The sequence below is a fragment of the Limulus polyphemus genome, unplaced genomic scaffold, assembly GCF_000517525.1.
Source record: "Limulus polyphemus unplaced genomic scaffold, Limulus_polyphemus-2.1.2 Scaffold50, whole genome shotgun sequence".
Lineage (NCBI taxonomy): Eukaryota > Metazoa > Arthropoda > Merostomata > Xiphosura > Limulidae > Limulus > Limulus polyphemus.
This window is the reverse complement of record NW_013665660.1, coordinates 1,365,655-1,379,680: the sequence shown is the minus strand read 5'-3', so window position 1 is coordinate 1,379,680 and position 14,026 is coordinate 1,365,655. Positions and strand designations below refer to the sequence as shown.

General features: G+C 29.3%; 2 protein-coding genes across 8 annotated transcripts in view; one reads left to right on the top strand and one right to left on the bottom strand.

Moving 5' to 3' along the window:
* LOC106463073 (rhophilin-2-B-like) overlaps nt 1-4,485 on the top strand; it is a 40,051-nt gene extending 35,566 nt beyond the window's left edge. For both annotated transcript variants that reach the window (XM_013923047.2, XM_022390798.1), the window contains exons 14-15: nt 518-667; nt 1,422-4,485. In XM_013923047.2, coding sequence (XP_013778501.1) covers nt 518-667; nt 1,422-1,796 — 525 coding nt within the window. In that variant the 3' untranslated portion in view covers nt 1,797-4,485. The remainder of the gene's footprint in view (nt 1-517; nt 668-1,421) is intronic.
* A 2,358-nt stretch (nt 4,486-6,843) lies between these two features.
* Nucleotides 6,844-14,026, bottom strand: part of LOC106463042 — a 231,148-nt gene continuing 223,965 nt past the window's right edge. For all 6 annotated transcript variants that reach the window (XM_022390767.1, XM_022390758.1, XM_022390776.1 and 3 more), the window contains 2 exons: nt 11,387-11,556; nt 6,844-10,674 (listed from right to left, as the gene is read on the bottom strand). In XM_022390767.1, the coding sequence (XP_022246475.1) occupies nt 10,654-10,674; nt 11,387-11,556 (191 nt within the window). In that variant the 3' untranslated portion in view covers nt 6,844-10,653. The remainder of the gene's footprint in view (nt 10,675-11,386; nt 11,557-14,026) is intronic.

Genomic DNA, 14,026 nt, shown 5'->3' with positions numbered 1-14,026 from the left:
AGTATGGGATGTATCAACTAATTGGATAGAAGAGTGGCTGGATGGAAGAAAGCAGAGGGTTGTTATAAATGGAGTTCAGTCACACTGGATTAATGTCACACATGGGGTACCTCAGGGCTCAATCTTAGGACCTTTGCCCTTTTTGATTTACATCATTGACATAGATGAAGGAATGGTTAATAAATTACTTATATTTGTAGATGATATTAAGGTCTTGGGTGTGGCTAGCTGTGAAGAGGATGCTGTTGATTTACAAAAGGATTTATATCATTTAGTGAGTTGGGCAAATAAATGACAAATGGGTTTTAATTATAATAAATGCAAGATAATGCATGTGAGTTATCATAATTTGAATTATAAGTATAATTTGGAAGGGAATAACCTTAATAGTGTTATGAAAGAAAGCGATCTTGGTGTAATGGTTGACCAGTCTCATAAATATCTGATATAAATTATTTTGATCAATTTTATTTTCAAATCAGATAAGTAACATGAAGTTTTTGTATGTTTTCTGAAGGGTCCAATCAGCATTTTTTCTGCTCGACATCAATGGACAGCTCCCAGAGTTCTTCATATAAAGAAAGACAGTATGAGCAATTATGGGTTTAGTGTTAGAGGAGATGCTCCAGTGATTGTTGCTGGTGTTGACTGCAACAGTCCTGCTGAAGTAGGTTTTGGGTTTAAAATTTTTAGCTTGAAATTTGTTTAATTTTTGTTTTATAAATGAACATTTCTATAAAGTTCTCTCCATAACTTATTAAATTTAGACAAATATTATGGACCAATTGTTACTAAAGGAACTATTTTAATAGTAGAGAAAATGGCATTCTGTGGATTTTTAAGTTTACTAATACTACTACCCAAACAACATCATTGATACAAACATGGTTGTAACAATGCTTATCCTGCAAGACCAAAAAATACTTGTCATTACATATTTTGAGATTTTTTTCTGTATACAAGTGCATAATTTGAAGTAAATCCAGTATTTTGTATTTTGAAATAATAATGGACATAAAAATGAACAAACTTAACAGATTTGCTTTACATTGAAATGTGGACAGCTAAAACTATAACAATAATAGAATTGTCTGAATTATAACATTGTTTTAGTTAACATTTGGAGTTATACTAATGTATGAATTAAGTTACTGTTTTGAGTTACAAAAGTACTTAAGTCAGTATTTAAAATTATAACTTTAGACTGAATAAGTGTTTTGACTTATTAACAATGTTAAAGTTAAATTATTATTTGTAATTACAAAATTATTTGGTTAACTTATTGTTTGAAGGTATAATAGCACTTTGTATTTAGTTCAGTATAATAATAATAAAGGTTAGCTGGTATGTATGTAATTTATTTTTACATTGGTTGTATCATGTTGGTTTATAATAAGTATTTTGTTTATTTTTCTTTTAAGGAAGCTGGTATGATAGAAGGATACTTCATCATTTCTATAGGAGAAAAGGATACAAGATGGTCTCAGCATGAGGAAGTAGTGGAGTTAATTAAGAACACAGGGAATGAGCTCACTGTTAAAGTTATTACACCTTTAAATCAAAACTTCCTTCACCCCAAAACTAATAGTCCTTCTGTAAGTCCAATGTCTACAACTTCTAGTAACTGTGGCATGAGTTCTGATTCCAGTATATACCACACTGTGAGGAGTGTTTCCAGTGCAAAAAGTAAGGATAGTCACAAACGTTTAACATGGGGAAATTTTTTCAGAAGAGGAGGAATGAAACAACAAGATTTATCAATTAGGTCTCAGCAATATAGTGCTACTCGAAACTAAATGAACTTGAAACAAGAATTTTTCTATAGTAAAACACAATATAAACATTAAATATATAGTAGCAGATTGGTGAAAAATATGACATAGTTTCTAGTGTGAGATTATTTGTTTATGTTTGAAAAATTCATTTGTAAAAATTATTGCAACAAAGAAAGGCATATTGAAGCTGGACTTCTGCCCCCTTTAATCTCTTTTTTTTTTTATTTGGTAGCAAGTGTGAAAGTTAAAAGACATTGTAGCATTACTCATCACTAGTGCCATCTGTTAGGTATTTCCACGAAAATATAGAAAGTAGCTTCTGTATGAATTGTAATACCCATGCTTGTATGCTGAATAATAATGTACTGTTTATAAAACTAAAATTTCCCAAATTAGAGAATCATGGTATTCTCCTTGTAAACAAGCTTAACAGTTGTGCATGTTATATAGTTCTGTTAACAGAGAGCACTTGTGTTTCGACTTAGAAAAGTTGTTGGTACTCTAAAAGAAATGTCTTTTACACTTTTAGTAACAAAAATTAGTAGATTTGAAGACAGTGAAGCATGCTATAATATGCACTTTGTATATTGTTTTGTTTCTTAAATTTAAAGAAATTACTGGAGATTTGTAACAAAGTATACATGTATATATATAGTTATATGTTTTTTACTTAAAGATACTTAAGAATGTATATTTCTCAAGAGGCAATTATGAGATATTTGCATTTTCTTCATTTAAAACTTTTTGTAGAATCTGTGATGTGATACTTAAATAGTTGACTTGGTGTCAAGGTTTATCAGTTAGTGTTAATAATATGCTTCAACCCTGTATTTAACTGTAGGTTATTTGTGAGCAGTTAGGGCTCTTTCTCTGCTATTATACAGCATCACCTGAAGTTGAATATGTATTTCTTTTTTTGTATAAAAAAAACTGTTCAGTGGAAATATTAAACAAATGAGTACGGATACATTACAAAGCAATAGAATGAATTCTATAAAAGTTTTTGTCACCTGCTGGTTGTATGTATATTTTAAAAGAAGAATGATAAAAATATTTCAATTCATTGATCTTAATTGTTTCTTTTTTGTTTTTAGTTTTTGAACTGAAAATAGTAAGCATTTTGTTTACATAATTATGAAACTTCTTATTGACAAATACTTTTACAAGAAACTAGGTTCAATGGACATGATTTATGACTATTACTTTTCAAAAAATATTTAGATTTGGTATTTCTGAAATACTTGGGAAGAAAAGAAAATTATTTTGAACCTCATGATTGATTTGTTATTAATGTAATTAAGTAGGACAAATAGGTACCACTTCATTTTCTTACTAGAGGGACATAACAATTTCATATTAAAACTTTATTGAAGTGGTTTAAAACTGATATATTGTGTGTATTTTACTCACCTTTTAGCCATTAAGAATACTGAATGCTATGGTAGATGTTTATTTTACATTGAATCATTAGGTAGTTGTCAAACTATTGAAACAATTAATCTCAGTGTTGCAAGTACACAAAAAGTACAAATATTTCATTTCACTTAGATAACAGAAACATTTTTAAAGCTGGAAGTTCTTAAGAGTTATTTTATTGGATGACATTTTGGTATTTCTTACCAAATTCATAATTATTAACCCTGTTCCATTATTTACAATGACCTAACAAAACTCAGGACATACACACACAGTGAAGTTCCTGTAGACTTCCATCTCTACAGCACAATAAACTCTGTGTGCGTGTATGTGTCTAGATATGAATGTATTTTGTAAATTGAATGTGTTGTTTATTAATATGGTGAAAAACTCATTGGATGAATGAGGATGAAAAAAAAATCAAAATGGTCACAACTAGAGATTGGAAATAATCTCCTTTTTTAAAAATATATATATCATAATGTAGGATAAATTTACTTGGCCATGGACAAGTAATGGTTTTTAAACTAGTGATAAAAGTATTGATAGCAAAAAGAGAAGCATTTTTATGAGGATTTTATAATATGAGATGCTTGAATAAAGCACTATCATTTCTTAACTTTAGGGGTTACTAGTCATTAAAAATTTATATTTGAAAGAAAAGATTTTGCTAAAACTAGAAAATATTTAGGACTTCATAAGTTCATAAAAGCATTTGACTAAAATTTATGTTTGACTAAGAGTTATTTTATGTTCAATATAAGATTTCCTGTTAGATTGAAATGATTTTTTTTGACCCACACTGTTAAACAGTAATTTCTTTTTTGTGGTATAAAGAACTTTGCTTATACTCACAATTGCTGTGTTGTGGCAATATAAAATATGATTTTAACTTTTCAAATATTTTGAATCTCAGAACACAACTACAGTAAACATAAACTTATAAATATCTCAAAAAGAAAAAATGTAAATGCTATACTTTTTTAAACTCTTAAACATTATGAATTTTGTTAGTTTTGTTGCTATAACTGAACTAATTTTGTCAGTGATGTAACTTTCTAAAGAAATTTTTTAAAAAGTTGTACACATTTTTACAATGCAGGTACATCTTGCTGCTATTAAAGAATTTATGTTCATCAGTCTTCCCTGTACAAAACTACTTCATAGGTAGTACTTGAGCAGTGATTTTTGTCATTACATTTGCTTGAACTGATGTGTGTATTTGTAAAATTAGATAATATGTACACTTAGATCATCTCCTGCCATTCTTTATAATAAAACATTATATATTGCATTCTTTGTTATGCCTCATTTTTATGCCTACAGATTATTGAGGTTATCTATACATGTTTATAATAAGACTTTACCATTACAGTATGTTCAAACTTACTTCACCCAGTTTTCAGTCATTCTGAAATAACTAATACAGTTATGGTCTTACTTAAAAGGCATTGTTAATGGACTGCATCTATGTTGAAAATTTTTGGACAACATTTGAAGCTAATAGTGTAGCTCTTCATCGGGTCTATCTGATAAGGTCTTTACTAGCAGCTCCAAACATCATCCAAAAAACGTCCTACACAGATGTAGTCCATTAACAATGCTTTTTTGAGTATACTCTTCTTTGTCTAAAACTTCTCTCAAGCAAGTTATGGTTTTGAAAGTAAAAACTTAAGGTTCAGTTGTAGATAAGCTAAAGTAATTCTTGGTTTTAAAACATTTAAAAATATGTTATTGTTCTGGGAAGGAGAGTTATTAAAAAGACTTGTGTCTCATCTTAAATTTTGTGGGATAATGTCTGAGATTTGAAGGTTTATAAAAATAAAGTTAAGTGTAAAAAACTCAGTAGAGTATTGGGGCATTTAATGGCTAGGCTTGGAAAATTTAATTTGTTTGTAATGAAGCACAAAGCTACACAATGGGCTATCTGTGCTCTATCCACCATGGGTATCGAAACCCGGATTCTAGCGTTGTAAGTCCACAGACATACCGCTGTGCCACTGGAGGCTCAAAATTTAATAAATGCAGACTTTAAGAACAAGTTACAGTTAAAAACAAAAGAACTTCAAGCTATTATTTTAAATTTGTTAATCTTTTACCATAACAATTTCAAGAATAGGTTACAAAATCACCAGCCCTTAGATAATATGTACATTCAAAAGAGAATATTTTTTCTTAAATAAAACTGGTTTATTCTTTCCAAATACAACTTTACGATACACTCAACTTCAACAGTCGCGCTATAACAAAATATAATTCACGTCTCACAAGCTCGACTTCAACAATACGTCTCTCTCTGACTGCAGTTCAATTACTCATTACCTACACACATTGTCCCGTCACGTTGTGACCATCCTATATATACCAGTCTACCCCCAATCTAGTAAATGCTAGGGCATTCACGAAGGAACAGGATATTTCGAGAAAGCAGGTGGTGTGACACTAGTCACGTGACCTCGCTGACGCAACAATATCTTTAATTAGGATGTTAAATTCAGGTATTGGATTTTCTTGAAAAGGTGTGCAGAAAGTACTGTTGTCAGTGTTTTAAAGCTTCAGTTATATATAAATCTTTACATCAAATTACAATGGCTCCACCTTTGTCTTCTGGTCTAACAACAATATCATGTGTTTGTTGCAAATTATTTAAGGCTAATTGTTTATTGTGCAAAATATTCTTAGATTTAGTCTTTGGGTTTAAATCTAATTCCTTGATGTTTGATTGAAGTAATCCAGTGAGGTGAACCCATCAGAAGATGGTGTCCATGAGGAATATCTTGAAGGAAATTTAGAGAAAGGACCACAAATAGGAGTAATTTTAGAATATGTCTGAGTGTTTTTGGAAAAATGAAATTTTTAATCTTAACTTATGAAAAAAAACAACGTATTTTTGGTAGAAACTTTAGTCATATGTTTAGAATGTTCAGCTCCTTGTCAAAAAGTTCCAACTCATTCAGGATTATGACAACTTGGTTGGTTTAATTAACTTTTAAAATATAAGCAGAAGTTGTAGTTGCTGGTGTGATGTTTTCAAGTAGAGGGATAGTTGTATTTCATGTACATCTGAGACTTCCCCTGCAAAATTACAAGATTTACTCTTCAAATTGTTCGGAGAGCAAATGAATTTGAGAAATGAGGATTCAACCATAGAGGTCATTGAAGTTGGACTGTAGGTCTGTAATTCTAGTGTTTTGTATTTATTCTCTGAAGAGTTATTGTGAGAACTCACTTTGTCAGCACCTATTTAAAAAGAATTGGATTTAATATATGGTATCGTTTCAAATCAGTTATTTCATTGTAATGTTATAATTTTTCTATCTTTTAAGGTTTTCAGAAAATTATGATAGTTATGGTTGACTTCACAAAGACAACACCCCAGCAATTGGTTTCATCAGATTTATTTCAATGTGAATTACCAAACTTTTTATTTATCCTACCTGTTTTTTTTCATTATGATGAGGTATGTTAGTATTTTGTATGACCATTTGGTAATAGTTTTATACTTGATGTACCTTCAGTTAAACACTACAATTCAATTTATGGACTTTAATAAAGTGTTCTACTTAAAATGTGATAGTGATGCTGTAATTCCTTCAGCAAACACAGGTATAATGAAGAAATATTTTTATTATAGACTATACGATTACAGAAATAGAAAATTACTTGTACAATAATGTTAATAATAATGACATATACATATATATTTATATATATATATATTGTAACAGCCCTTTATAACTATGGACACATGGCACTAATGTTACACCACATAACAGCTGCCATTTTCAATGTTATCACTTTTTTTAAACAAGTTAATAATTAAAATGAAAATATATTTTGTACACAGCTATATACACACAACACGTTCTGGACACTTTTTTACCATATTACCAAAAATTTGACTTAGGTTATTTTATTCTTACACCAGCTGAGCTAGCAACAAGTTTGTCACAGTTGTATCTATTTCTGTTTCCTGAAAAATAAATTTCTTAACTAATGATTCCAAACAAATTTTGCTTTTCCATTCAGAAAATTTAAATTCTGAGTGGATTTTCTATATGAAAATGTGCTAGATCTTTTATATTTTATTTAAAACATGTGTTTACTTATAAATAGTTTTCATTATGTTACAACATAAAAATGATTTAAAAAATGTAGCATAATATTGTCTCATCAGTAGCTATACTTATTTTTACTATCTATCAGATCACTCTATTCAAGCTATGGAACTGAAAGAGCACTGTATTTAAAAGAGAATACAAATAAATGAACTCCAAAATGGTATAGTTTTAGAGTTTCTACTTGCTTTCACATAATCATGTACAAATTTCATGATAAACTATAATGAAAAATCTTTCATTTGATGTTGTTCTCAACAAAGCAGAAACTTAGACAAATATTTTAGCAATAATTGATCAGGCATAATAGCCTGGGTTAACACCAAACTCTTGTTGAAATAAAACTTAATCATTAATATAGGCAATGTAGCTTCACAATACAGAAGTGTACGTGCCAATAGGAAAACACTTGAACAGAAGCTCTAGGGCAATTATAAACCACACCTTTTGATACTAAACAATTTACAACATTTCAATAAAACTAACCAGCAATCCTTTTTCATTTATATTTGTAGAATACAAATTTCTAAAAGACAATATAATGTAACTTAATCTTTAAAATCTCTAGTAAAGTCATATTTACAAATCTGAAGAGGCGTCACTGATGTATTGATAAAACGTAAAAACTATTTCTTTGCACAAAGCAGATTTTCACTCTTAAATGGAAATGTAGAAATGATCTAAAATTATCAGTACAAATAATTTTAACAAATACATTCATAAATAAATGAGATTTGTTTATCAGCTGATGTAGTCAGGGATTTTTTGTTCAATATTTATAAAACAGCCAGACCTAAAATTTCTATTCAGTAATATTGTGTGATCATGAAAAACTAGTATATCCTCAGTTTCTGAATAAGTGAAGGTTTATGAACACTAAAACTTATTGATGAAGTATCAGCTACAAAGGGTTTCATGTCAATGTATTATCAGTATTACTTCATATTTTTCATAAGAATATTTCATACCAAATACAAGTTTTCTCAAACCCAACAATCACATAAAAGTGATTAAAAAAGATATATATACAAAAAAAGAGATGAGTTTTTATTTAATAGAAATTAAACAATGTTACAAATGAAACAACTGTACAGTGACTTTTGCCCAACCCTCTATATTAACATTTTCCAAACTATTTTTAGGCAAATACAACTAAAAGTTAAAATAAAAAGATGTTTAGTAAGCATTTAACATAAAAAATGAATTAGTCTAAGATACAAAAGTTAATTATGGATTATAATTATATTGCCCTTCATTTCATCTTAAATTACTTCATTCCTAATTTTAACTTCTGTCATTGTGAATAATGCTTAACAAAGGTTCCGCTGTTTATTGTCAAGTCCACAGTTGTTCTGCCCCATAACTACACAATGAATGTTAGAGTATTTTTTTGTTTCACAAAATATTTTGTTTTTTATCAAAACAAAATAGGATATTTTTCAAACTTAATTTAAGCAAAATTTAATAACTGTTAGTATTCTATTGTAATAAGATTTTTTAAAATGAAAATAGGTTATGAACATAACCAATATGTTTGAAACAAGTATACAGTAAGATGCTTAAAAAATAGTCCACAATGACAAAAGCAATCACAAACTTACATTTCCACATAAAGTTTTCACCACCTCCAGTTATTCTTTGTGACCCTTCTCTAAAGTACTAAATTAATCGAAAAAAAATCCACTATTGTGCTCTTTGCTGTAAATAATTATGATTTACAAATTGTCCAGTGATTTAATGAGTCTGGTAATTGGAAGTTTCAGAGCTTAGAAGGACAAGAACCTAGCCTCAAGTTTAACTTATTTTCTTGAATACTTCCCATTGTCATAAATGATTAACCAAGCAAAGTTATTATGCCTCTTGTACAATCAAAATTTCTCAACCAAGATTCTTATTTTGCCATTCTCAGTCTTCCTATTTTTCTTAGTTGTTTTTTTAGGACTGCGTGACTTAGATTTTTTCTACCCTACATATATGTTCTTGTACTAATTTTGTAAATTCTAACCAACTGCTCAATAAGTTCAAGCATGTTAGGTAGTAAAACATGATTAACTTCATAAATATTTGCAACTGAAATCGTCATGCAATAATGGTCCATGCAAACTGTCTGAGCAGTACAGATCATGTAATGAACACTGCTAACAAATTATTTTAAAGTAGGAACAAAATAATAGATATACATCAGAACTCTACTTGGAAGCTTAAATAACAATGCTCATAAAAAACTAAGTCTTTCACTTTCACAGATTACAATAGATAACAAGGGAGAATCAACAGCTAATGTCAAACAAATCAGGTCATTTATCTTCCTCTAATTTCATAGACTGTAAAAAATGCTGGTGGAAAATCAACAGCCTTTGCCACAAAAATTTGGTTATTCATCACTTTTTACTTTCACAGTACCCAAGGCAGATGGAAAATCAACACCTTATATTAAACAAATTTAGTCAAACTTTCATCTTCTACTTTTATAGAATACAAAAGCTTAGGATACTAAATCAAAAGCATGTTAAATAAATTTCCCCACTGGTCATTGTCCACTTTGATAGAGGACAACAAGTGATGACATAAAATAAAAACTTTACATAAAAACATATTTGTTCACTAGCCACATTCTACATTCATAAGCTGTAACAGATGGGGATGGAGAATTTAGAATGTATGTCAAACAAAGTTGGTAACAGACATATACTTCCACAGATTAACAAATGATTATGGAAACAAGTTTATGCAAAGCAAATACTGTCACTTATTTCTGGCTACTTTGATAGACTGTAACAAACTTGATCAGATTTTGCTATCTAATTTCAGGGACTATTTGGGGATGAAAACCCAACAGCTTATGTTACAAAAACATAGTCACTTGTCACTATATATAAACTTTTATAGATTATAACAGATGATTGTGAAAAATCAATAGCCTATGTCACAAAAACTTCATTGCCAATCATATTCTACTTCCATAGGATATAACATGCGAGATTGAAAACACGCAAAAACTTAGTAACTTGTCACTTTCTACTTTTACAGACTGTAACAGATGAGAATGGAAAATCAATAATCTATTTCAAGCAAGTTTGATGCCTTTTAGACTTTAAATGATGGAACATATGAAAATATCTTTCCAAGTTATCCAGTTCTTGAACTATAGTCAATGGGAATGCTTCTTTAAAGATACTTTATTGAAAACTGTCATGGAGCTCTTCTAAAACCACACATCTCTTACAGCCTTGTAACTTGAAAGTGGTAAGTCCAGTTTTTAGATACAAACATTAAATGGTTTGGCACTGTGGCAGCTGCCCATATTAGCAGACTAGTTCATTTCTTATTCCATACCAGCTCAGTTACATTGATGTAGTTTCTGTCTGAAAGAGCCAAAATGAAGCCAACTTTTAATTAAACAAATGTTTCTTTTTTTCTTTAATATATCCATTATAAATCAAACTAACATATAACTTATTTAACTTTAAAGCTATGTTATTTTAGGTTTATCTTAATATACCCAAGCTATTTTCAATCATTCAAAAAAACAAAAACTTAACAAGTTGTATATTTTGAAAACAAATATAATTATTCAGTCCAATCAGTAGTTTTATGTATGGCATATTGAGTTGTCTTTCACTTACCAGTGAACAAGTGATAAATCAAACAATAAACTAGGCTTCATGTTTATTTTTAGTTATACAAAGTTGTCTTTTTTTATTTCTCTTATCCAGGGTTACTGAAGAAGGGCTGAATTCCATGAAGTTGGTATAACTCAGTGACAAGTGAAATGACATATTGGGCTTCATATTTATTTCAAGTGGGTAGTATCTCTTGAGATATGATGTATGCAGGCATACATCCCTTTTAAAGATTTAACCAAGAAATAAAAAATTAGAAAAAACAAAAACAACTTCCTAGTAAGGAGTCATTTTTACTTTATATTGTACTAGGAATACCATCTGTTTTCAATAATACAAAATTGTATAATTTCATCAATTTATCTGTTTATCTATGAGAAATGTGATAATGAAACAGAAGTATAACTTATTGCAAAAGTTTCCTAACTAATATAATATAAATAAAGTAATATACCTCTTCCTGCAATTGATCCTCAGCAGAGGGGTGCTCCGAAATGGGAAAGTGAGTAACGACAGAGTCATTCGACATCAAGCTGTCACTTCGCTCAGCTTTCTTGTGGCGAGGTCTTTCAGACTCTCCACATGAGTCACTAGCCAGGCTGGGGTCTGTTGAAAAACCACTTTCTGAAATAACAACAGGATAAACCAAGATATTTTAAAAGTATTTACTTGATAACTGTTAAAAAATATCATTAACATAAAGAGCAATATGTCATTTTAATATACAGAGAACTAGGTTTGTTCAAAATACTATACAATTTGCACACAACATGCAAGTTATAAATACAATTCATACCACAAGTAACATAATAACTGCATATAAGAATTTAAATATCATACTGACATGTACATACAATAAGTCTGATAACAATTTCTTAGTTTTCTGATTATCAACCTTTAATAATGTAATCATAATTTGTAACTGTAATTTAAACTATTTTGCAAAAATAAACTGATTGAATTTTTCCTAGCATTTGAAAACTGTTTATGTGCTGTTACACTTCAAATGCAAATTATAACACCAGTGATTCAATTTTGCTACTGAGTGTGCACAAATGTGGTTTATTATATTAAGCAATTTTTGTAATGAATTTCTTAATATCTGTAAAATCAGGTAATGGCTTTACATAATTTTTCATAGTTAGGATGAAACAAGGGTGTAGAGTGACTCCATAAGTTGGTGGTGCACTAGAAAATTAATCTGTGGTAACTCAAGAATAAACCTAGCACATAGTCCTAATCACTCATCTCTGGAAAAATTAGATGTTTGTGGGTCTAATATTTGGATGGTGAAATGAAAGTAGCAAGACGTGGTGTTGAAGTATAAGTAAGGTAAAATACTTCATTTAAAATAAAAAAACAAAACAGTAGCTGATGGGATAGTGGCAACTATTACTTTGTGAAATAAATAGAATTAAATAAATGAATAATTATATCTACAAGTAAAGTAAATTTAACTGCAAAATGAATGATGTTAAAATAAAACATGTAGAATAAGTACACAAAAAAGAGTAAAGCAAAAACCAGACTACAACTTGTCAATTAATCTTGGCTCACTCAAACATAAATTGAACTGTATTCCTTATAAGTTGAAATGAATTTGATGTGATAGGAACAAAACTAAATTCACCATATGCATTCTCTCTGTAGCTGACCAAATCAGAAAATAGGTATCAAGGTGAAAAAGTATCTGTTCCATATGACAACCACAAATTCCCCACACAAGGTCAGATAATATACAATGCAACTATTCTATGAAAGAGCAGATAAATTCCTTTCTGGTTAAAGTTACAAAACATAAGAAATCAGGCTGAATTTTGCACACAACCTCAATTGAATTTAGTATGTTACAAAATCAGAACTAAGAAAATAAAAAGTTTTAAATTGGGATATAAGATATATATACCATAGGAGAGTAAGGCATGTAGTATTTGCATACTACAAATCAACATTAGCAAGCTTTAAAAAACAACAAGCAGCATTTTTGAAATAGCTGACTAAATTTAGAAAATGTAAATTAAATTTAAAAAATATAAGTTTGTGATGGGTAAATTTCCAAACTAAAGGCCAATCAAAATGTTTTTAATAAAATCATTTGTATCTAAATTATTCATTAAGTTACAATAAACAGGTATTGAAAGTCCTAAAAATAACAATAAAATTAAAGTCTGTGGTATATGAACATGTGTAGCTTAAATGTAGAACATGCACATGACATTTATCAATCTAAAGACCAATCTTTAAAAGACTTGGATGGCAAGTAGTTAACATTATCACTGAAATGGATAACCTGGCTGGTGAAATGGTGGTTAGATGACATTTTTATTCACTTAAGTGTATATTTGTCTAAGCAAAAGACTGCCAAGCAGTGGTAAAGTTTGATGAGGAACAGTACTATGTTTGTAACTTTCAAAATAATAATTCACAAAATAGTTCCTTTTTGAAGTCTTATAAAGTCTTATGAAGTCAATAAAGGTCATTTGTATAAAATAACAATGTTGTAAATGACAGACATAATTCTACGCATTCAGTCAAATTTGCTCAACTAGTGTCTTAAATGCTGTAAATTATATAGTATAAGGAAATAAGTGATATTACACCTTATTTTTCTCAGTTAAATAGTTTATATTTTTTCATCATAAAAAAATCTTTCCTGATTTCAAGAATTATTATTATGTATAATTATTTTGGATGTTCGTACATAATTTATTTTCCAAAGGCCTATTAACTGAATTCTTGAAATCATCACCTTTGTTCATACTAGCAAATGAAGTTGAATACCTTGATCTTTAATAGCAGTAAGTAACTTGCTAAAATCATTAGCTTTCGTTCATACTAGCAAATGAAGTTGAATACCTTGATCTTTAATAGCAGTAAGTAACTTGCTAAAATCATTAGCTTTCGTTCATACTAGCAAATGAAGCTGAATACCTTGATCTTTAATAGCAGTAAGTAACTTGCTAAAATCATTAGCTTTCGTTCATACTAGCAAATGAAGTTTGTAATACCTTAGATCTTTTAATAGCAGTAAAGTTAACCTTTTACCAAAATCTATTAGTCCTTTGTACTATGCTTAGTGGTAATTTAATTCAAT